This window comes from Galeopterus variegatus, unplaced genomic scaffold (assembly GCF_000696425.1).
Source record: "Galeopterus variegatus unplaced genomic scaffold, G_variegatus-3.0.2 Scaffold26, whole genome shotgun sequence".
Lineage (NCBI taxonomy): Eukaryota > Metazoa > Chordata > Mammalia > Dermoptera > Cynocephalidae > Galeopterus > Galeopterus variegatus.
The window spans coordinates 718,736-743,082 of record NW_007726137.1 but is presented as its reverse complement, the minus strand read 5'-3'; the positions used below and the strand labels follow the sequence as shown (position 1 = coordinate 743,082).

The 24,347-nt window shown below is 52.2% G+C and overlaps 1 protein-coding gene and 1 long non-coding RNA gene across 2 annotated transcripts in view; one reads left to right on the top strand and one right to left on the bottom strand.

The window, feature by feature from the left end:
* The window catches only part of MAEA (macrophage erythroblast attacher), a 23,654-nt gene extending 8,149 nt beyond the window's left edge, over positions 1-15,505 (top strand). Inside the window, exons 4-9 of the mRNA XM_008569224.1 lie at positions 838-960; positions 5,287-5,363; positions 10,282-10,390; positions 12,407-12,540; positions 13,736-13,931; positions 14,523-15,505. Coding sequence (XP_008567446.1) covers positions 838-960; positions 5,287-5,363; positions 10,282-10,390; positions 12,407-12,540; positions 13,736-13,931; positions 14,523-14,618 — 735 coding nt within the window. The 3' untranslated portion in view covers positions 14,619-15,505. The remainder of the gene's footprint in view (positions 1-837; positions 961-5,286; positions 5,364-10,281; positions 10,391-12,406; positions 12,541-13,735; positions 13,932-14,522) is intronic.
* Positions 14,629-24,347, bottom strand: LOC103587710. Its single transcript, XR_550248.1, has 2 exons — positions 24,147-24,347; positions 14,629-14,755 (listed from the first exon to the last, which is right to left on the bottom strand). It is a non-coding gene; the product is annotated as an uncharacterized LOC103587710 (long non-coding RNA).

Sequence of the window (24,347 nt, the reverse complement as noted above, 5' to 3'; positions counted from 1 at the left end):
ACTCGTGGTGGGGTCGGTGTGACCCTCCAGAGCTTAGCAGACAGTCTGTCATGAGCCTGACTTCCCAGAGCACACGGGCATTGGAGAAAAAAGAGAGGAAAGCCCCCCCCCCCCCCCCCCGCTTTCCAAAATATTAGGTTTAAAAAGAAAAGAAGGGGAGAGTGTGAGTTTCCAGATCTCCCTGTGAAGGCTTTAAATGGGGGATGAGCCTCTGCCCCCAGGGGCGCAAGAGTTCTGTTTAGGCTCACAGCTCTCACCTGTGCTTGCTGCTAACCCTGCCCGGGCATGCTGCTCCTCAGCGCAAGCGCGGCCCCCAGGTTGGAGCTGCCCCCATCAGTTTCGGGAGCTCCCCTGAGCCTTTCTGCCTGGAGCAAGTAGAGAACCCCTCCTGTGACCTGGCACAGCTTGTCCAGCTGTGCTCTGTCCTGTGCAGCGAGCTCCTGAGCTGCCTGTCCTGCACTTATCCTGCCCGCAGCATGGGGGTCTGGGTCTCAGGGTCACCTGACTCCAGTTGGGAGCTGTGCTGTCCCTCTCCTGGGCTGCAGGGCCTCAGGCTATGGAGGATGAAATGCTCTAATTTGAGGTGTACCATATGCTGGGGGATAGCTATCCAGGGAGGGGCTGTGGGATGTGCTGGGGGGGGCTGGCCTTCCAGGGAGGGGCTGTGGGATGTGCTGGGGGGGCTGCACATTGTGGGTGGAGGCGGGAGCCCCCAGTCCCCTGGATGTTGGAGTGGAGAGGGGTGGGGACCAAGGCTCCCCCACTGTGGCCGGGCACGGGGAAAGGGGTTCCTGAGCCAGAGAGCATTCTAACCAGGAGCTACTGCCTTCCTCTAAGGACCTGGTGAATATCGAGATGTTCCTGACGGCCAAAGAAGTGGAGGAGTCCCTGGAGAGGCGCGAGACGGCCACCTGCCTGGCCTGGTGCCACGACAACAAGTCCCGGCTCCGGAAGATGAAGGTGTGCGGGAGTCCTCTTGGTGGCAGGGCTCCCTGGAGGGGCGGGGGTCCTGTTGGTGGCAGGGCTCCCTGGTGGGGCGGGGCCAAGGCTATGTATGTATCCTGCCCAGGAACTAGCATGCCTCGTCCTTTGGTTCCCGGTCATTTGCTTTGGGTTCGTAAGGTGGGAGCTGTTGGGTTTGGTGTGGGTTTGGGGGTCTTTTGGTGGTGGTGGTCTGCTTTTAGGTAAAAACACTGAAAAATGCACCTCCTGCGTTAGGGTTAGGACAGCCCTTCTGAGAGCAAGGACCAGAGCCAGGTGCGGCAGGCCGGTGGTGCATGCAGCATGTTAGCGGCTGCTGGGCTTGGAGCCAAGACAGTGGGTCCTGCTCCCTGTGGGGCTGCTCTGTGGCTCCCCATGCTCCGTCATAGACGCACAAAGGCTGCAGAGCTCTGGGCTGTGATGTTCTCATTGAATACACACTTTTCTAGAGACCACAAGTGGCTTAGAAAATAGACCCTCAATGTAAACTGCAGAATTCAAACTTGCTTGCTAAAAGAAATCTTCCACCCTAGGGCTTGCAGAAATGTCTTAACATCTATTAACCGACCCTGCCTCTGTTAGGAAACTGTTTGTTTTCTGTTTTCTAAACTGAGCGCTTCTTTAATCCCACCCCGAGCTTGTCGGGTGCACGTAGTCACCAGCCGAGAGTGACACTCTCTGCCGCTCAGGGCCGCCAAAACGAACACGAAGCGAAGACGGGACGAAAGAGTAGAGCGGCCAGTGGCTCCCCTAAAGAGAGTGAGGATCTTGGTATGGAAACCCTAAAAGGAAAGCCAGAATTGGTATGTAACTCCCGGCACCCCCACAGCTCCATCCCCACCCCCTCCCGGAGAGCCAGGACGCGCCTCATGGGAACTATGCCCGCAGGCTGATTAGTGTGAGCTCAGGGAAAACAGGCTCCCCATCTTGACTGGTTGTTTCTGCAAGCCCTAATTACCTACCAGCCAGCGCTGCTGGGGTGTTTCACAAGGCTGACCACAGCCGAGGTCGGAAGCTCCCATGGGCCAGGCGGGGTCTGAGAGACGTGGAGTGCTGAGCCTGCTCAACAGATGAGGGTTGCTTCAGTGTTTAAAGAAGTCAGCATTGAAGGGAGCATGAACAGCTGTCCGAAAACTTGTCTTGAAGACCACCTGATGGCCTGAGAACATGCCATCATGATGTTAGCTGAACACAGCTGGGCGCACAGATGTCTGTGTGGTCTGTGTCCGTATTTGTGCATGAACACGGGTGGGAGGCCAGGGAGGAGCCTCCCTGTGCACTCACAGGGCCCCTCAGATCAGTCATGAGAATCTACATGGGAAAAGAAACTTTGAGACCCAAGAATCACGTATTTGGAAAGTAACTGTCTAAGTCATGAGGTGCCAAGTCTGTGTCCACTGAATTGACTCAGGTCTGTAGACCCTGAAGGACCATTGAAGCAGCTATTTGCATGGTGCGTGTGTGTAGGAAAGTCACGTAGGGTCACAAAGGTGGAAGCTCCAAGCCTGTTGCATAGTGTAGATGACGTTCCTCATGCTGTGTGCCTATTTGTATCTGTGGTATTTTGGCATCAGGCCTGAATACCTGGTATTCAGTACTTGTACGCACACACCTGTTAGTGTGCTATTTGAAAGTTAACCTACTAGAGTAAAGAGCTGTGGTAAATAATAAAAAGTTTAGGGCCAAGCCCGTGGCACACTCGGGAGAGTGCGGCGCTGGGAGTGCAGCGGCGCTCCCGCCGCGGGTTTGGATCCTATATAGGGATGGCCGATGCGCTCACTGGCTGAGCACAGTGTGGCCGGTCTCAAAAAGGACAAAAAAAGGGCCGGCCCGGTGGCGCACTGGAGAGTGCGCCGCTTGCGGCGCTCCCGCCGAGGCTTTGGATCCCATGTGGAGACCGGTTCCCGCTCACTGGCTGAGCGCGCTGCGGGCGCAACACCGAGGGTTGCGATCCCGTTACCGGTCCCGGTAGGGGTGCGACACTGAGGGTTGCGATCCCGTTACCGGTCAGTAAAAAAAAAAAGACAAAAAGGAAAAAAAAAAAAAAAGGACAAAAAAAATAATAAAAAGTTTAAAAATGTCCATTTTGTAAAGTAGTAACCTAGAGTTTACCCAAAACACTGCTTCCTGCAGAGCCCGCTGGTGCACGCTGACTGTAGTAGCAGCGGTCATTGGGTGCCCAGGAGGCAGGCTGCACCCACTGACGCTGGGGCCTCTGTGGGCCTCCCCTTGGCTCCTGCTGGCCTGGGTTTGCTCGTGGTGGAGCTGGGCCGCGTCCCTCCTGCGGAGCCTGCGGTGACCTTGTTCCCTTCGCCGGTTTGTAGCAAGCCTGCCCAACATGGAGCAGGCCTTCCCGTTCTGCCTGCAGCCTGTTTCCTCACCTCCTGGTGCAGAGGGCTGGGCTGAGAGCACAGGGCGGGGTGAGGAGCAAGGGAAGCCCCATGCAGGCTCCCACTCCGAGCCCCTGTTGTGTGTTCATGTCGGGGTCGTGTCCTGGAAGGTGAGTGGCTCTCTGGCGCCCTTGCCAGCTCCCGGGGCCTGGGCCATCGTCCCTCCCTGTTCAGAGCTGCCACTGCAGGGGCTCAGCGGAGCGGGGCTGGCAGGCGGCACGGTGGGGACAGGTGCTCTCCCAGGGGCGGGTTGAGAGGGTCCTTCAGAACACCAGCACACATGCGGTGGAGGCTGAGTGGGAAGTGCATGTTGTCGACAGACTTCCAGTTTAAGTTTTAGCTGTTCAGAGTTGTGGGATTTCTGCCCACACTGTCTTGTGATCTGAGTACTCGGGAGCCTGGACTATGAATGAGGGGGAGCCCCAGACTCGCCTCTCGCTTCACCCACTCCCGTGTCCTCCTCCTGGTGGAGAGTGTGCATGTGTTCTGAAACTGTCGAAGATCCTGAAGTTTAAATTCCTACTTTTGGGGCTGTCCAGTCAGCTCCGTTGGTTAGAGTGGAGCTGGTAACACCAAGGCCCAGCATCAGATCCCTGTACTGGCCAGCTGCCAAAAAACCAAATCAAAAGCAACAACAAGAAACTTAGGTTTGTGAAATAACCCAGCTTTTCACCTTAAATTATGAAAGTTGATTTTGCCTGCTGGCCCCCACGCCCTGCCACAAGTGATTCCGTTGACGTATTGCTAAGATTTCAAAGTTGGTGTTTGGGCTTCCACGCCGACTGCACCCGTGGGGGTGCGTTCCATGGCCTTCTCTCAGGATCACGTGCAGAGCTTTTAGAGGCACTGCCAGACTAAGGCCTGCCAGGCCTTCACCCTAAGCCACCCCTGCACCCCCCTAAACCCCCCACATGGACCGCCCTCACTTGAAATCTCCAGCCCCATGCCTCTCTCACAGCCTCAGCAAATCCTGGGGCCTCTGCCCTTTACAGGAGCCACCCCCTCCACTGTCTCCACCTGATCCCAGCCGATCTCAGCCTTCCACTTACGGGGGGAGCCTCGGCACCCTCAAGCCAAGTGCCTCTTGCGCCAAGCACCCCCTGCCCCAAGGCCTTTGCACTGGCTTGTGCTTCAGCCAGGAACATTCCTCCTGGGCATCTGCCCAACTCCCCGTCAGTCTTTGCTCTGGGGTTCCCTGCTCAGCGAGACTTGGTCCTCACCTGCTGCACTCCCTCCTCTGCCTCATGCTCGTAAGGGAGCCACTTCTAGCGCACCCAGCACCCACATGCTGGTCACTGTCACCTCCCACCAGCCATCAGTGCGTCAGAGCAGCACTTGCCCAAGTTCTCCCAGAATAGCCCCTGGCACAGGCAGCAGCCAGGTCACACGTGTGGGACAGACTGACAGAGGCCCAGCAGGTGAGGCAGGAGGAAATGCCTGTAGGTGAAGGAAGCTGAGTGCTCCCATGCTCTGGGCCTTCGGTGATGGTAGGATAGTGCCCAGAAAGCCCCTTTGTCCTCGTGGGGGCTGGGCTTTCCTTCACATAGCCACGTGTGGTGCCCTGTGCGTCCCGTGGACTGGAGATGCCTCTGCAGCCTCTGTTAGCTACCCGGTGGCTGTGCCCCCACTCTGCCCTCTGGCATCCCCAAGCTCCTAGGTGCATCCTCAGTGTCCACCTGAGGAGAGGCCAGACTCAGACTTGGAACCAAGTTGGTCACACTAGAAAGTGTTGGTTGCAGATTGAAACGGCAGTTCTGGCCTCAGCCCTGCCTTCCCGGTGCCCGCCTGAGGGGCTCTGAGCTCTGGTGGTGGGGTCTGCCGCTGACATGGCCGTGTGGACGCCCAGAGCCTGGCTCTGCGGTGGTGTGTCTTGGTTCACAGACGCGCTAAGCCCTCGTCTTGTCTTTACCCTCAGAGCTGCTTGGAGTTCAGCCTAAGGATTCAGGAGTTCATTGAACTCATCCGGCAGAACAAGAGACTGGACGCTGTGAGGTAGGACGTTGTGATGTTCATGTGGTGTCCTGTGGGAGGGCAGCTGCTGGACCGTGGCGTCTGGTGGGTCCTCCTTTCTGACTGGCCCTGCTTCTCTCACTGTTCCCAGTCCAGGAGGATGCTCCCCCAACCAGGTGTGGCGACAGGTGGGCGTCACGACCATCCATGTGAGACACGTGGACTCTGGGCTCCAGTGCTCACCTTTTCACTTGGGAAAGTGCTGTCAGCTCCCACAGCTCAGGAGTCTCCCTGGTGTGGGTGGTCCTCGGGTAGCTTTAAGTGTACTTAGTTTGGGGAATTCCCGTCATGGTCATCTGGGAGAACACTGACCACACGTGGAGCATCTGGGGCTTTCTGCGCAGGCACATCTGGGTTTTCTTGGTCTGTTGGGGCAGCACCAGGGTGGGGTACAGGGAACCGTGGCTGCTGCCCGTGTGGCCTCAGCCTGGTGGGGGCTCCCGCTCAGCCTTGATTGGGTGTGTGGTGTCCACAAAATGAGGGAGGCCGTGTATTGATCTCCCACTTGTTCTCCCAAACTGGCCGCCATCAGCCGGCAGCGTGCCAGAGCCTTCCCCACGCCCACCTGGGTGGGGTTGATCAGTTCATGCCACGTCTGGGGTGGAGGCAGTGTGGCAGCCGTGGCTCTGAGTGTGGGGTCTTCTCTGTCTGGCCTTGCTTAGTTCCTGCCCATTAAACCTCACACTCTGTGAGCGGGAAGCTTGGCGCTGTGGGCAGAGAGACCCCAGTGGGGCCAGTGGTGCGATGAACTGCTCCTTGGACTGTCAGTCAACACATCTGAGGGGCCATGTGCAGCATGTGCTGAGCTGACAGGCAGGTCCTGCCCAGGCATGTGTGCAACAGGAACGTGCCAGCAGAGGTGGTGTGGCCCCGTGGTGCCCTATCTGTGATAGCCGACGCCTTGGCAGGGGTCCCTTGTCCACCTGAAGTGGGCCGGGTATACAACTGTGGGTCTTCCCAGGAAGGGTGCTACACGGCAGTAACCGGGAATCTTAATACAAGATGCTGAGCCCCAGAGGGTGATGGGAGAGCCGTGTTACAGGCAGCCCCACAGCACCCCACCGTCAGCAGGATGCCCCTCGGCAGTCAGTGACTCAGAAGAGCTCTGGAGGCACAGAGGGGTGGAGGGCTTCCCTGAAGAGGACAGAATGGGGGTCTCCACACCTGGCCTGACTGACAGTGGGGCACGGCACCTACACTGTGTGTGGGAGCAGGGCTCCTGCCGGCACCCCTCCCGTGTCTACTGCGATGTCCTGGGCACTTAATCTACAGGATGTCATCTGCCCAGCATGGCCTAGCCCTGCTTCCCTCGAGTGAACCTCAGTCTCCTGAGAGCCTTGACCCCCAGATCAGCCCAGGAATCTGAAAACAAAACACTGCAGAGAGAGAGAGAGAGACACACACACACACACACACACACACACACACACACACACCCCACCCCCCCACCCCCCGCTGCAGCCGCTCTTGTTGGGCATCCTTCCTCCTCTTCATCAGGGTAATTACTTGCCCGCATGAGGCTCTTGTGACAGCGGGGCCTCCACCGGGGACTCCTCGGGGACAGGCAGGCAGGGGTCGAGTGGGGAGCTCATGATGCCTCCGCTGTGTGATGGTTGGGGGCAGAGCCCAGAGCTGCACCCTCTGTGGCTCCACCTATTGTGGGGGTGCAGGTGGGTCCACTCTGAGGTGGACCTCAGGGTAGGGGTGCGCTTGATCTTTCTCTCTGGCGCAGCCATGTGTTGTGGTAGAGGGCAGCCCCCAGCCTGGGCAGGTGTGGCAGGTGCTGCTGGGGTCACATCACAGGTGGTCTCCAGGTGTCAGCTTGGTCAGGAGGCCCTGCTTCAGGTGTGGGACCTCAGGGACTAGGTGTGGGGAGGGTCAGGAGAGCGAGGGTCCAGGTGTCTGTGAGCATCCACTCTGTGTGCGGGGGGCTCCTCTGTAGATGCCTGGGACAGTCAGGATGTGCAGGAGTAGCTGAAGCAAGAGCGTGTCTTTGTGGACGAAGACTTCTCCACTGAAGGTTGACACAGTGCACCAAAGATGTAGAAATACAACATTCTGTGGCAGATGATCGGAACTTTCTGGCACAACGTGAGCTTTCTGTAGCAAGAAAATCTACTCTATTCCAGTGTAAGAAATAGATAGTTTTTATTTTCTGAATGTTCTCACCACGAGCAAATGTAAGAAGACTGATAAAGCTATTTCTACCTGTGGCACACAAACTCGAGCTGCGGACAAACAGAACCTGGCCACAGAGGCTCTGCACAGCGCCTGGGCTTGGCGGGGCACTAGCCCAGACGCAGGCAGTCAGGTGGGCTTCCTGGAAGAGATGAGGTCAGAGCCAAGTCTGGATCCTTGTGTTGGGGGCTGAAACAAGACCTCAGTGGGAGAGGAACAAAGCGAGGCCTTGGGCTGAGATGCGGCAGGAGCCTCTGTGGGCTGGAGGGAGGCAGGGGCAAGGCATGTGCCTAGGCTGGGTGCCACAGGCAGGGCGTGGACAGGACCTGGGGTAGGATGAGGGGCCGCAAGTTTCTAGGGGTCCAAGTGGGCCCTTGTGCCTGGTACCAAATATAGGCTAGCGTTTGCCAGATCCACATGTAAACGCTGTCCTGCTGGGGACAGCAGGGAGGGGCCCGGTCCCAACATGCAGAAGCTTCCAGTGTGTCCAGCACTGAACTCACAGCCTGTATGGTCACCAGAGCATGGGGTCCATGTCGCTATTCTAGGACTGCCCTGGAGCATTGGTGGGGAGGGGTCCTGCCGTCTGGCCGTACCTGAGTGTGTGGACTGGGCAGAGGACGTCCTTCGCTGGCTAGGGCTGCAGTGCCCCCTGCCTCGGGCACTTCTGGGCCTACAAACATGAAACTATGAGCTGCTTGTGATTGATTTTTAACTTTTTTAACTTTTTTTTTTTTTTTTTTTTTTTTTTAAAGATGACCGGTAAGGGGATCTCAACCCTTGGCTTGGTGTTGTCAGCACCACGCTCAGCCAGTGAGCGAACCGGCCATCCCTATATGGGATCCGAACCCGTGGCCTTGGTGTTATCAGCACCGCACTCTCCCGAGTGAGCCACGGGCCGGCCCAACATTTTTAGCTTTTAGTAAATGAGCAAGGTGCCTGGGACAGGGCCTGCACGCGAGTAGCGTCGGCATCAGGGTGGAGCTGTGTTGTGTTGGCTGATGCCCCACCTCAGCCTGGCCCGGCACAGGTTAGTATTTAGTCTTCTGGGTGTCTTTGCTTCATACGTTTATGATTTTGAAGAAAAAGTTGATGTGACCATGTGTGTCTCATAACCAGCCGTGTCGTGCTCATTTCACCGCCCTCATGGTACCTGCACCAGGTGCTGCCCACGTGGACATCTGGGCTGCAGATCTCCCAGCGTTGCTGCTGCAATTCTTACTGTAGGGTCCACGCAGCATCGTCACCGCATCCGTGCTTTTGTTTGTTACTTGGCATCAGGATTTGCAGGTCAGAGAGCTAGAGTATGTGGACGTACAGCTTCATCTTAGCAAGGTGTATGGTTTTTTACTTCGAACTTTTGTTTGTGAGGTAAGAAACGCAAATCAGGTCACTCAGTTCGGTGAATTCATAGACGCTGAACAGATGTAACCAAAGGGACTAAATTATCCCTCTCCACCAGGGTTAGGAGGGGTGAGATGGCCAGTTGATGGAAACTCCGGGGGATGAAAACAGTGGGGGAAGGGACACAAAGGACATGGTTTGTGCTGGGAAGAAGCTTCTTCATGAGCGAAGGTGAATAGCAGAACGGTTGGTGCAGTCTTGGAAGAGGGAATTAGGATGTCCAGTGGGGACCTGCTCCTGGACCCAGACTCACATCCACCCACTGCGCACAGCTCGAAGGCATCCCCTCGCCAGCCCCTCTTGCAGCTCGTCCCGTCAGGTGGACAGCCATGGGGACTCAAGTTTGGGTGCATCCTGAGCCTAGCCACCTATCTTGTCCCCTCCCTGCTGGCCACCTCCCACGCCAGCTCCAGGCTCTGTCAAGATACTGTGTTCCCCCAAGACGGCCATGAGCATCCGGCACCTCCCAGGCCCCACTTTTCTCTGGCTTATGCCGTGTTTTTAACACAGCTCCGGGCCGACTTGGGTATGGGTCTCAGGGCCACATGGCACCGCTGCATCAGGTTCCTGGGACAGAGGGACCTGTCCAGGGGGATGGGGCTCAGGACAGGACTGTGGACCAAGGGTGTGAGTGAGGGCGGGTTCTCTCTCAGGACAGCCAGAAGGATGGCAGCCCTTGGCCCAGAGCGAGCTCTTGGGAAGGAGGCCTGTGTGTGGGGCGCACGAGCAGGTGCCCACTGGGCAGCTCGCGGGGAGCTGCCGTGCTCCACCTCAGTCTCATCCAAGCTGGGGTCAGGCTCTGGTCAGGCCAGGCAGTGGCCATGCATGTTGTTTGCTTGCACACTCAGGGCTCTGAGGGCTGGGCCGGGCCAGCCGTGGAGTTCGACCTGTGGACCCAAGTGAGGCTGTTGTTCCCTGGGGGGCTGGGCTGGGGAGTCACTGCAGAACAGGGAGGAGTTGTAGTCGAGAAGGTAGGACCAGCTCTCGGTCCCTGGGGCATGGGAGTGTGCATCCAGGGGCAGTCATCTCTGGGATTGGGGCTCGCTTTAGACCAGAGTCATTTTGGAGGCTCGGGTGTTTTCTGTGGGGGATTCCGTATAGGTGTGTGCCCGTCCCTGTGAGGAGGGGCTGCCTGAGGACTCTGCTTTCCCAGCCCCTGGTGAGCTGTCCTCCTGCCATCCCGGACCCCCGCAGACCCTGCCCATTGGGTCTGCTCAGGGTCGGGATTCACTTTGTGCCTAGATTCTGCCATAAAGATTGTCAACTCAGGTTCCAACGGATGAAAACGCAAACCTGAATGTGCCAAAATGTTTTTCAGACATGCGAGAAAGCACTTCAGCCAGGCTGAGGGCAGCCAGCTGGATGAAGTCCGCCAGGTCATGGGCATGCTGGCCTTCCCGCCGGACACGCACATCTCCCCATACAAGGTACCGTGCCAGCCCCACCGTCCTGCTCCGGTCCTTGGGGCCGAGGTGTCCCTGTGGGGAGGGTGCACAGGGTGTGTCCACCAACTCGTAGGCCCTGTCTGCAGCCACTGCCACACAGGGAGGCTGGCTGGGGTGCCCCAGCCACATGCCCACGCTGGGCTGCCTTTTCCTGCTTCAGTCTCGTTCTAAGAAAGTCGGATCAGAAAGGTTCAGGGAGTGTCAGCCTGGACGCTCGGCTTCCTTTCCCATCGCCCCTTCGTTTTCTGCCTTTCTGCGGTCCTTAGTCAGAAGTTGGGCCAGGCGCCCTTCTGCCTTCCTCCTGCTGCCACCGTATGTTTCGTCTGTGAGTGCTGGAGCCTCTGCCTCTGCAGTACTGCGGGCGTGGTGGTGGTTCGCTTCCTTTCCTACTCCTGTTTCTGGCATCTTTTCCCGCATGTCCTAGTCTTTCCCTTCGCTGCCTCGGGGTCACTGGCAGGCCTTCTGTGCTCAGCTAGTCCTGCTGAGGGCCCCCGCTTGCTTTCACTTTGTGGGTCGGTGGGTGTGAGGTCATGGCCATGCACTGTTGCTAACCAGAGTCCAGCACACTGCCCCTGGCCCCTGCTCGGCGTGGCCATCATGGGGCCGGTACTCACCCGGTGCTCACCCACTGCTTCTGTGTCATCCCCCAGAAAAGGAAAAAGTACAGTTCTTTGCCCTGGAGTTTACAGAGTTTGTTCTGTGAGCCTTGAAGCTGATCTCTGTGGGTGGTCCTGAGGTGTTTGGGACATCTTATGACAAAAATTATCAGGTGACAGAGATCTTCAGGTATTATTGAGTCTAGACTTCTCAGATTTTAAGTCAGTGTCTTTTGTTTCTCTTACCTGCTCTGGAGAAGATTTTGTTAAAAGTGCAAGAAAGGCTGACCCACCTTGGGGCTGAGGCCTCGGCTTAGGATGGGCGTGGATATGTCTCTCTCTTCCTGGGGGGACTCACGGTGGCAGGAACAAACACCGCGGTGACAGGCAGGGGCCCAGGCTTACTCCTGGAGTCAAGCACAGCCCACCACATGTGGTCCTGACCGTGAACGGCAGTCAGAGGGATTTGGCAACATGGAGGAGAAAGACCAAGCTCCCCAAGATCCATAGGGAAACCTCGGCTCAGGGGAGACGGGCCATTTAGGGTATGGGGACCTCAGAGGGTTGGGGCAGTGGAGTAGATTCTCAGAACCAAGAGCAGGGCGCTGTGCAGAAGAGCAAGGACCTAGCACTCCTGAGGTTCACAGTCGCCAGACACAGGGAACAAACCCTTGTCTTGTGGCAGGAAGTCACAGCCATGCATGTGGGCCACGTGAGACCACAGAAAGGCAGGGGCCACAGACCCTGGGGCATGGAAGGTTGCCAGGAGCTGTCCTTTTCTGTGAGAGCATTCTGGACTGTTGGTTTAATCCTGTTGCAGACTCTGCTTTGATAAAGCAATAACAATAAATTTTTATAAGTGCTGGAGTTGTGTGATGTTTACTGTAGCTAAGACTGTCAGACGAGCTTGAGGAATGCCCCCGCCCCACCATGGCAGCATCCCTGCTGGCTGGAGCCTAAGGGCCCTTTCTGAGTTTTCTCTTTCTTGTGTGTGCTTGGTCGCTCTCACTGAGTTCTCTCTCTGAGTCTAAACCTGAGTTTTTTACAGGACAGACATCAACCAGCCTTAATTTTCTGGTCTTGGATGCTTTAGGCTGAGGTGGCATTACTGCGTGCCATTTCATGAATTGCTCTCTGAGGTCCGACTTCTCCCTCTAACTCTTAATGCTTCTAAGCTCACTCTGTGATGAGCTGTCCCTCCCACCTATCGACCCTTTTTTTGTCACGAGGGCACAGGATCCACACATGCCGGATCATCGGTTCACAAGCAGGTGAATGTTCCAGAAAGTTAAGCCATGGGTGGTCCTGCATGTATTCAAACCAAGGTTCCGGGGAGCTGCACTTTGTGCTGAGCTTCAGCAGGTGACAGAGTCCCCAGCACCCTCTGCCCTGTCTCTTGCAGGACCTCCTGGACCCGGCCCGGTGGCGAATGCTGATCCAGCAGTTCCGGTATGACAACTACCGACTGCACCAGCTGGGAAACAACTCCGTGTTCACCCTCACCCTGCAGGCTGGCCTCTCAGCAATAAAGACGCCGTATCCTTCCCACGTGCTCAGTCCTGTCTAGTCAGGGGTTCATGTCTTTGGTTGCATGTTAATAGACTCACCTTGAACCTACCACCCCACCCTCTGTCATGAAGACAGGCACTGCGTCCCCTGTGGGAAGACCTGAGTTCCCCATGCAGTGTGCTGGTGCTGAGTTGAGACGGTCTGGGGTAGCGGTTGTTGAGAGAAGCCCTGAACCCATCATGGAATCCTGGATCACTGCATCTCAGATGCTGCTACGTACACCTCGTGCTAATTTAAAAGCGAACGCTCACATGGCGTCTCATGGCTGGGATGTTAATCATTCAGAACAGTTTTCTCATCTGATTCCCAAGAGTCCTCTAAGACTCTTTAATTGGTCTGAACCCTTCCTGTCCCAGCCAAGTATCTTTCCTTTTCTTCTCAAATTTACTAAGAAAACCATGGTCATGCCTCTGCAGGGAGGCAGCCTCCTCTGTCCCTCTTTGTCTGGATTTGGCAGAACCCTTTTGAGTGTGAGGCCTGGTCCTTCCAGAACTGACCGTCGGTTTCTCCCCAGCAGACCCTGGGCTGATCACCTCATAGTTGCCTTCCACAGCACCGTCACCTGACGCAGGAGGCCTGGGCAGGCCCTGCATGTGACAGGACTTAGCTCCTGTTGAGGAGGACTCAGTTCCTCCTGTGACCTCACTCTGTCCCTCATGTGACAGACTGTGTCCCTCGTGACTGTTGTGTGTGACCGACTCCAGCCCCACGTGTGTGACTCACTCACTGGGACCACTGCTGGTACCTGGCTGAGCTGGGCTTTGAAATGAGGCTCACGCCCCTCATTCTTACTGTCTCTGCTCAACACTCAGGAGTAAGGCCTTTCTTGTGTGTTGCTCACTGCCTTCTGTGAGGTCCCGAGAATGTCCCTGGTCTCGTGGCTCTTGCCTGTCTTGCCTTAGAGGGTGTGGGGTTGGGACGACTGAGCCAGCGTGGTCCCTGTGGTCCTGGGGGTGGGAGGTGCTCTGGCCTCAGTGAGGCTGCTTTCCTGTTGAACACAGCATTTTCCTCGCTTTGAAAGATGGCCCTGGTGTTGCTCTCTGTGCAGTGCTCAAGTGGCTGGGAAGGTGCCCTGTGCTCAGAGCAGTGAGCACCGCAGTGAGTGGTGCCTCACCCTCGCTGCCCCGGGCAGCCCTGACCCCTTCCTTAACTCGAAACACAGACAGTGCTACAAGGAGGACGGCAGCTCCAAGAGCCCTGACTGCCCCGTGTGCAGCCGCTCCCTGAACAAGCTGGCACAGCCCCTGCCCATGGCCCACTGTGCCAACTCCCGCCTGGTCTGCAAGATCTCCGGCGACGTGATGAATGAGAACAACCCACCCATGATGCTGCCCAATGGCTACGTCTACGGCTACAACGTGAGGGGCCCAGGAGCACGGGCCATGTGCACAGCTCTTGGCTGTCATTTGAAAGTGGGCAAGGGGGCGGGAACGACAGGTGGGCAACCCCAGGATGCCTTTGACGGGTATACCTTCAAGATACAGCTTTGCAAAATCAGATGGCTTTTATTCCCTTACGGTTTGTTGCATGAATTTTTCTTTTTTAAAAAATGACTAGTAAGGGGATCTTTACTCTTGACTTGGTGTTGTCAGCACCACGCTCTCCCAAGTGAGCCACGGGCTGGCCCTTGTTGCATGAATTTTTTTTTTTTTTTTTTCCTTTTTTGTCTTTTTTCGTGTCCGGCAACGGACCGCAACCCTCAGTGTCGCGCCCGTACCGGACTGGGACCGGCAACGGGATCGCAACCCTCGGTGCTGCACCTGCCCCTCGCTCAGCCAGTGAGCGGGAACCGGTCTGTATGTGGGATCCGAACCCTCGGCAGGAGCGCCACTGCGCTCCCAAGCGGCGCACTGTAGCAGTGCGCCACCGGGCCGGCCCAGAATTTTTAATGTGACTCTAATTTATATCACATCTGCTTATCTTAATGCACTCCCGGTCTTATTTTTCAGTCTCTGCTTTCTATTCGTCAAGATGATAAAGTTGTTTGCCCAAGAACCAAAGAAGTCTTCCACTTCTCACAAGCCGAGAAAGTGTACATCATGTAGGCCCCACGTCGCCAGCGCACACCTCAGGGTCAGGGACTGTGTGGCACGGAGGCCACCCCTCGTCCTGCCCCTGAGCTCCAGCTGCCAGGAGTTTCTGTTTCTTGCGACCAAAGATCAGTGAGCAATGATAAATACTCCTAGGAAGAGAAGAAATAAGATTTAATAAGTTTGTACTTGAAAACAACGTTTTGATTGTTAGGATTTTGTAACATAAGTCAACTATCTCACCTTTCAAAGAAAACTTTTCTTTAAAGACTGACCTAACATCAAGGGAAGCTTAAGAACATTTCAAAAATAGGAACCAATTATTTCCTGTGTTTCTCAGTTTCCTCCCTTTTGCTAATGAGACTTGGAGAACAGGCCAGTCGTTGGCCATCTCGTGGCAGGCCTGGGAGAGGTGGCAGCGATGCCGGACTGGCCTGCAGTGACTCATAATGCAGAGCCACAGGGCACTTTCAAGTCTTCATCCTAGAGCTGCTGCCAAATGCCTGGTCCCATGGCCCACAGGGGCTGGCTCTAAGGACTGCCCACCTGCACCATGTGCCCGCAGGACTGTCAGTATGTGCGTAGGTTCAACATCACGTCTTCGTGCGCCGCCTTATTTCCTGCTTTGAGAATGTATTTACGTGGAAATCCACTGGACTGAGTTTCTGCAGATGCCTTGCTGGATGGTTCCATAACTTTAGAGTCTAAATACTATTCGTACAGAAACTAATCGTTCAGTTGAAATAAGTACTGATGACTTCTCAAGACGAATGAACCGTCGTAGCTTACACAGAACTATATTGTAGAGGTTTGTATTTAGTGCTTATTTTTGCATGTTGATGTCGATTAGCTAATAAACTGTAAATGTAAAACATGTTAATAAAATGGTTTTCCGTTTCTTATTTCTGTGTGAGGTAGAAGCTGCTGTGTGCTTCCAACCCCCTTTGGTTGTGTTCTCCTTTTCTCCTTGGTCTGCTCAGCACATGGGGCAGGGGCCTTAACCCACATGGACCTGGGTTTGTGCAACTTCTGTTGCTGCAACCACAGGGGGGCTCAGAATGCAGCTGGAGACCATCCCAACCCAGTTGGCCCTAGGAGTGGGTGGTGCCAGGAGGCACAGGCCATCCTGGCTTGCATTGCACAGCCCTCCCCTCACCACAGCTTCGAGGGGGGCTGCCCTAGAGAAGACAGCGCCCGTATTTCGAGTCCTGAGGTCCAACCTGGCTCCTGCTAGCACAGCCAGTGCCCTCCTGGGGGATAGGAGGCATAGGCTAGGGTTTTGCCCCAGCCCAACTGGAGGACTGACTTGGATTTGAGACCACCTCCTGTCAACTTGGTCCCTGGTTTCAGGGACCTACAGGCTCTTTTCTGTTGCAAGTAGGGGCTCAGGCTGCACCATTCTCCCCTCCCCTGTGCTCCTCTGCTGCCCAGCTCTGCTGTGGCCATCCTCCCGCCCGTCAGCCTGGGCCACTCCATATCCGTGACACCACTGGAGCCCCAACATGTTCACATTCATTCAGGCTTTGGCTAAAGCAGATACCTGTGGTTCCCACTGCTGACGTCTGCTCCCTGGGTCCAGGTTGCTGCCTGTACTCTGCCTTTGGGTCTCCCGTGACTTGCACCTTGCATGTTGGCCACTGCTGTGGATTGATGTCCCCAAAAAACTTTGTCCCCACTGTGACAGTGTAAAGAGAGTGGGAAATCCTATTACGGTAAATGAAAGGTGGGCCATTGAAGAGATTGGACTGTAGCACCACGCCATAGTGAATGGATTAATAATGGTGGTCAGGGGTGTGGTTGTGAGGGCTTTATAAGGAGAGTGAACGAGGAGGTTAGTTTCTCTCTGCTTCCACCATCTTACAGTGTGAGACCCCTGCATTGCTGTAAAGCCACCACCAAAGAAGACCCCCACCAGATGTGTTCCCTGGACTTTGGACTTCCCAGCCTCCGAAACTGTAAGCAATAAATTTCATTTTCTTATAAATCACCCAATTCAGGTATTCTTTTATGAGCAGCAGAAATGGACTAGTACAGCCACATGCTGCCAGCAAGCACAGGGCTCGGGCAGGTGGTGGCTTGTCTGCGTGCCCTCTCCCCACAGCGCTGTGGGCTGTCATGAGCAGGGTCTTCTCAGGCCTTGCCTCCTGCTCCTCCTTTCCTCTTTTGTTGGAGTGTAACATAATGGAGTGCACACACCCTGAGTGTTCACATAATTAATTTCCACATTATGCACACATGTAATCACCACACAGTGTTCCAGCTTCCCAGAGATACGCCCAGGTCCTTTCCCAGTCAGCATTCTGGCATTCATCATTAGTTATCAGAGAGCAGCTCAGCCAGTTCTCGAACCTCATGGAAACGGTCACACAGTAGGGGTCCCGTAGCTCCGCTTTCTGCCTGGCAGCTCCCCCCACCATAGCAATAGTTCGTTCGGTCTATTTACGGCTGTGTCGTGGTCCCCTGGAGCACTGAGCACAGTGGTTTATCCCTTCTACTCCTGGGCTGTTCCCAGATACAGCTGCTGTGAGCACCGTCACGTGGCTTTTGCTGGACATGCACTCCGGGAAGACACTGAGCAGTGGCAGTGCTGGGCGTGTGTTTAACTGCAGCAGATGCTGACAGTCTGTGCCAGCTTCCACCCACCCCTGAGCAGGAGTTCCACCCGCTCCACATCCTCACCAGCGCCTGGCACTGGTAGTCTTTAATTTTAGACATTCTGTTGGTGATGAGTGTTACTGTATTTTTTTTAATTGAAATAAAAGTTGCATGCATAAAGTGCATAATCTTAAGTAAAAATATGCAGTGAGTTTTAATAAATGCACACCTATGTGTAACCACCACTCAAGCCCAGGGACGGCCCCAGAAAGTTACTTGTATCTTTCAGGCTGTCCACAACCCCTACACGCAATCATCGCTGATTTTTATCACCACAGATTAGTCGTCTTCACAAAAACTGAATCATAGAGTGTGCACCCTTGTGTCTGGCTTGTTTCACTCAACAGATGCTTCTGAGATTCATCCGTGTTGCTGCGTGTATCAGTAGTTCCCCTGTGTATTGCTCAGTAGTGATAGTAGCAGTAATTTGTGTTTACGTAGACCGTGGTCTTTTTTGGCGATTGGCTGGTTCAGGGATCTGAACCCTTGACCTTGGTGTTACAAACACTGTGCTCCAACCAAGCGAGCTGACCAGTCAGCGACCCAGACCACAATTCGTTTCTGCACCATCATCTTGATGGACATCTGGGTTGTTCCCATTTTTTTTGGGGGGGGGGGCTATTTTAAGTAAAGCTGCTATAAACATTTGTGTACTAGTCTTTTTATGGACATTAATTTCATTTCTTTTGGAAGTAATTCTCTGGAAGTAGAATTACTGAGTCATGGTGTTGCTGTATGTTTAACTTTACAACAACTGCCAAAGAATTTTCCAAAGTGGTGACACCATTTTGCATGCCCACCGGCAGGGTGAGGGTTCCAGCTGCCTCCGTCCTGGCCACCGTTCAGTACTGTCATTCACTTCCATGTTGGCCATTCAGGTGGGTGTGTGCTGGCACCTCGCGGGAGCTTTAATCTGCTTTTCTCTGATGACTAATGACATTAAGGTCCTTCTGATGTGCTGATTGGTTATTCATACGTCTGTTCAAGCCTTTTGCCCATTTTTTTTTGTTTGTTTGTTTTTTCCTTTTTGTCTTTTTTACTGACCGGTAACGGGATCACAACCCTTGGTGTTGCGCCCGCACCGGGGACCGGCAACGGGATCGCAACCCTCGGTGTCACGCCCGCACCACGCTCAGCCAGTGAGCGGAAACTGGTCTCCACATGGGATCCGAACTCTCGGCGGGAGCGCCGCCGCGCTCCCAAGCGGCGCACTCTCCAGTGCGCCACCAGGCCAGGCCCTTTTGCCCGTTTTTAATTGCATTATCTTATCAATTGATAGGAACGCTTTACATATTCCAGATACAAATCCTTTGTCAGATACACGTATTTGTAGTTTATTGACAGTGTCGCTTAATCAGTAGAGGTTTTAATTTTAGTGAAGTTCAATTTATCAATCCTTTCTTTTGTGGTTAATGCTTTTTTATGTTGTAAAAAAATGTTTGCCTACCCCAGGGTCACAGTAATATTCTCTTGTATCTTCTAGAAGATTTAGTCTCAGATTTTGTTTAGGTATGTAACACATCTCAGATTAACTTGTGTGTGGAGTGTGAGGAGAGCTGGAGGATCGCTCTCCACCCTGCGCCCGTGTGTTTAATCCACTGTTCCGGCATCATGCATTAGAGACCTTTCTCTGCTTGTTGAATAATGTTGGCTCCTTGGTTTTTTTTAAATCTTCTGACCGTGTAAGTTTGGGTCTACTTCTGGATGCTGTCTTCTAATAGACCTTCAGGTCTGTCCTTACACCAATACCACGTTACCTTGATTAGTGCAGTTTTAAAGCAAATCTTGAAGCCAGGTAATATCCGTCCATCAGTTAGTTGTACTTGTTCACAGCTGTTCTGGCTGTTCTAGATCCTTTGTATTTCCACATAAATCTTAGAGTCAGCTTGTCGATGTCTACTGAAATTTTTTAAAAGCCTGCTGGGACTTTAACTGGAATTGCCTTGACTCTATAGATCAATTTGAGGACTGTATTAGTTTGCCTGGGCTACCATAATACCACCACAGACTGATGGCTTCAACAACAGAAACATATTTCCTCACAGTTGTGGAGGAGGTGCTGGCAGGGTTGGTTCCTGGTGAGGCCACTCTTCCCGGCTTGCAGGCCAGCCACCTTCTCTGTGTGTCCTCTGTGCTTGCACATCTCTGGCGTCTCTTCCTCTTACAAGGACACCAGTCCTGCTGGATTAGGGTTTCACCCTTCTGACCTCATTTAACCTTAATTATCTCCTTAAAGACTTTATCCCAAACGTTGTCAAGTTGGGGGGTTAGGGCTTCAACATATGAATTTTGGGGAACACCATTTGGCCCATAACAGGGACTTTAAAATCGTAACAATATTGAGTCCTCCGACCCATGAACATGATGTTATCTTCCCAAAGATTTAGATATTTCTCTCATCTAAGTTTTATAGTTTTGAATGTACATATTTTGCACATATTTGTTAATTTAACTCTAAGTATTTCATGATTTTTAATGCTATTGTAAATGTATTTTTTAAATTCAGCCTTTCAATTGTTCATTAGTAATAGACATAACTGATTTTTTATACTGATCTTGTATATACTGTGAACTTAATAACTCATTAGTTCTAGTAGCTTTTTGGTAAATTTTTTAGGATTTTCTGTGTACGTGATTATATCATCTGCAAATAAAGACAGTTTTGCATCTTCCCTCCTAATCTCTGTGCCTTTATTTCTTTTTCTTGTTGCAGTAGTAGCTGTAGCCTCCAGTACAGTGTTAAATAAGAGGGTTGAGAATGGATGCCCTTGTCTTGTTTCCAATCTTCAGCAAATAGCATTAAGTCTTCCATAATTAAGAATGATGTCTGCTGTAGGCGTTTTGCAGATGTCCTTTATCAGGCTGAGGAATTTCCACTATAAGTTTCCTGAGAGTTATCATGAATGGCTATTGAATTTTGTCAAATGTAATGAAATTACCATATGGTTTTTCTCCTTCATTCTGTTTATATGGAGAATTACACTGATGGATTTTGAATTGTTAAAGTTTGCATTCCTGGAACAAACCCCACGTAGCATGTTGTGTTATTTTTATGTATCGCTGCACTGGACTTGCTAGGACTTTGCTGGGGTCTTTTGCAACCACGTGCATGAGTGTTACTGGTCTACAGTCTTTCTCGCGATGTTTTTTGTCTGGTTTTAGTATCAGGGAATTCCAAACTCATGAAATGAATTGGAAAATATTCTCCTCCTTGTGAATTTTCTGAGAGTTTGTGTAAAATTGATATTTCTTAAATGTTTGATAGAATTTACCAGTGAAACCATCTGGGTTTGAAGTTTTCTTTGTGGGAAGGTTTCTAATTATGAACTCAATTTCTTTAATAGTTATAAGACTAATCAGGTATTTTTTCTTAAGTTTGATAATTTTTTTGTCATTAAAAAACTTGTCAGTTTCATCTAAGTCACAGAATTTGTTGGTATAAAGTTGTCCATACATACCCCAATTTATTTATTTATTTATTTATTAAATGTCTGTAGGTTCTGTAGTGATGTCTACTTCCCTATTCTTGATCCTGGTAATTTGATCAGTCTAGCTTGAAGCTTATCAATTTTATCCATCATTTCAAAAAACCACCTTTTGATTTGATTGATTTTCCCCCTATCGTTTGCCTATTTTCTATTTAATTGATGTCAGTACTTATTATTTCACTCTGGCTTATTTTGGGCTTAATTGTACTTTTTCTAGCTGTTTTGGGGTGGGGGGATGTTAGATTACAGTTTGGGCTTTTTATTTCTAATATAATCATTCCACAAATTTTGATACATTTTCATTTTCATGTAGTTCAAAATATTTTATAATTTCCCTTGTGATTTCTTCTTTTGGCCCATGGGTCATTTAGAAGTCTGTTGGTTAGTTTCCAAATATTTTTCTTATTAAGTTCTAATTTAACTCTGTTGTCTGAAAACATACTCTATATGGTTACAATCCTTGTAAATTTATGACTTGTTTTATGGCCCAGAATATGGTCTCTCTCAGTGAATGTTGCATGTGCATTTAAAAAGAATATTATGTTCTGCAGCTGTTGAGTAGTGTTCTACAAATATCAATTTGGTCAAGTTGGCTGATGCACCCTAAAGTTTTTCATATCCTTACTGGTTTTCTTTCTACTCTATTAACTACTGAGAGAGGAGTCTTAAAACTCCACAACTATAACTGTGAATATATCCGCTTCCCATTTAGTTCTATCAGTTTTCACATCATGTATTTTGATTCTTTAATCTTAAATGCGTATGCATCTAATGACAATGTCTTCTTAAAAGATTCACCTCTTTATCATTATGAAATGACCTTCTCTTGTAATATTTCTTGTTGTAAAGTCTACTTCGTTGGATGTGACTATAGTCACTCCAGCTTTCATGTGCTTAAGTGTTTGTACATTATGTCTTTTTTGATGCTTTTACTTTTAACTTATCTACATCTTAAATTTGAAGTTTGTTTCTTGTAGATAGAATATAGTTGGGGTGTAATCTCTTAAATCCAACTGGACAATCTCTGCCTTTTAATTGGCATGTTTAGACCAATGACATGTAATATAGTTATCGCTGTGGTCTCAATCCTCACCTCCAGTTTGTCCTGTATGTCCCTTGTCTTTTCATCATCTTCACCTGCCCTCCTTTGGATGGAGTATTTTTAAATGACTCCACTTTATGTCTGTGGACTTACTAGCAATACCTAATTTGTTTGTGGTTGCTCTAGGGGTTCAGTGTACATCTTTAACTTGTCACAGAAAACTGTCAAGTGATACGATACCTTTTGATGTAAAAATAGGAGAATTTTAGGACATGTACTACATCCCTCCCCTCCCCTGCCCTTGGGCCTATTTTTGTCATACTTTTTCTTCTACAGATGTAATATACTCTGCCACACATTATTATATTTTCTTTAAGCAGCCAATAAATTATGAAAATTTTTTGAAATGAAGTATATTTACCTACATTTTTACCATTTACAGAACTCATTCCTTTTATAGATCAAGTTTGCATCTCGTATCACTTTCATTTGAAGAGCTTCCTGTAACATTTCCTGTACTGCAGATCTGATGGTTGTGGATTCATTCAAATTTTATTTGGCTGAAAATGCTTTTTATATCACCTTAGTTTTTGAAAGATATTTTATACTGCATATACAATTATAGGTTGGCAGTATTTTTTTCTTTTACTACTTTAAAGATGTTCCATTTTCTTCTCGCTTGCATTTTTTTCTGCCAAGAAATCTGTGGTTTATCTTTTAACTCTGTAACATGCCTTTTGTTTTCTGACTGCTTTTAAGACTTTTGTCATTAGTTCTCTGCAATTTGATTACAATGTGCCTTGGGTGGTTTTTTGTTTATCCTGCTTGGGTTTTATAATCTTAAAGTTTCAGTTGATCCTTTTAAAATATCTTCTACTTCTCATCATGATTCATCTTAGTTTTCTAATTTTATTTACTTATTCAACATTCAACAAATATTGAGCACCTACTGTGTGCCTGGTGTCATGAAACAACGATCCCTGTTCTCATGGAGCACACGTTCTGGGGGTGGAAAAGGGACAAAATAAGCAACGATAAATAAGATGACAAGCCTGTGTGGTAGAAGGCTGCAAGTGCTGTGGGAGAAGTAGAGCAGGTTAAGAGAGTGGGGAGAGGGAGGGTGTGTTACAGCAAGGGCGGCGAGAGGTCACACGAGTGCGTGCTCAGGCTGAGGGATGAGTGAAGAGTGCAAGGAGGTGAGGAAAGGGCCTCGCAGAAAATGGGAATGAACCTTCCAGACAGAGGAGACAGCTCCACAGAGGCCTGCGTGCTGGGGCCAGACAGGTACATAGGAGGGGTGGGCAGGGGCAAAGGCACAAAATATATGACACAATGGGTTCTAGGACACGAGCAAGGTTGTGCAACCACCACCACGATCTAATTCTAGAACTCTGGAAACCCTGTACCCACTGGCGGTCGCTCCCCCCCGACCCCAGCCCTGCTACCAGGGTCTGCCTCCTGCAACCGTGCCTTTGCCCTTTCTGGGCATTTCCTATGAACGGTCCTTTGTATCTGGATTTCTTCACGAGCAGTTTTCCAGGGTTGCTCTAGCTGTAGCACGTGTCATATTTCACTGGTTTCTAAGGGTGGCTGGCATTCCGTCGCAAAGACAAACCACCTTCTATCATTCACCTGTCGACCACTTGGGTCCCACCTCGTGCCATTACGAACGACGCCAGGGACTTTCGTGCAGGAAGTCTGTGTGTGCACAGACGTCTCTTTCCCTTTCATTCTTTTCTGACGAGATCTGCTCCGCTTGCCGAATGGGCACTGGGGACCCACGGCGTCCGGCAGCAGGACCTGGGTGGGCGTGCCCCCGGAGCCACCGGCAGAGACCCCTGCCCGCCGGGACCCCCGCCGCGTCACCCTGTGCCCGAGCCACTAGGGACCCCACCACACGCCCCGAGCCCCGAGGACCCCAACCCCCCTCTTCTGAGTCCCGGGAGGCCCCGAGCCCCACGGGACCCCACCACACGCCCCGAGCCCCGAGGACCCCAACCCCCCTCTTCTGAGTCCCGGGAGGCCCCGAGCCCCACGGGACCCCACCACACGCCCCGAGCCCCGAGGACCCCAACCCCCCTCTTCTGAGTCCCGGGAGGCCCCGAGCCCCACGGGACCCCACCACACGCCCCGAGCCCCGAGGACCCCAACCCCCCTCTTCTGAGTCCCGGGAGGCCCCGAGCCCCACGGGACCCCACCACACGCCCCGAGCCCCGAGGACCCCGACCCGGCCCTTGGGGACTCCTGCCCCACTTCCCTAACCGAGCTCCCCACGCCGGCCCCTCCCGGGCAGCGCGGGGCGCCCTGTGGGGCGGAGGTCTCGGCGACCCCGAGGGAGACACACGCCGAGGCTCCTACCTGGGCCTTCCTTGCCGCCCCGTCGCAGGGGCAGAGCCCGGGCACCGCGAGCCTCCTGGCTGCGACGGCATTTAGGCCGAGGTCGAAATCTCTCCCTGAGCCTCAGTTTCCCGGTCTGCCGTCCGGGCCGAAGCGGCCCCGCCCCCCGACGCCAACACGCGCTGCCCCTTTAAGGACTTGCTGCGCCCTCCCGACTGCTTT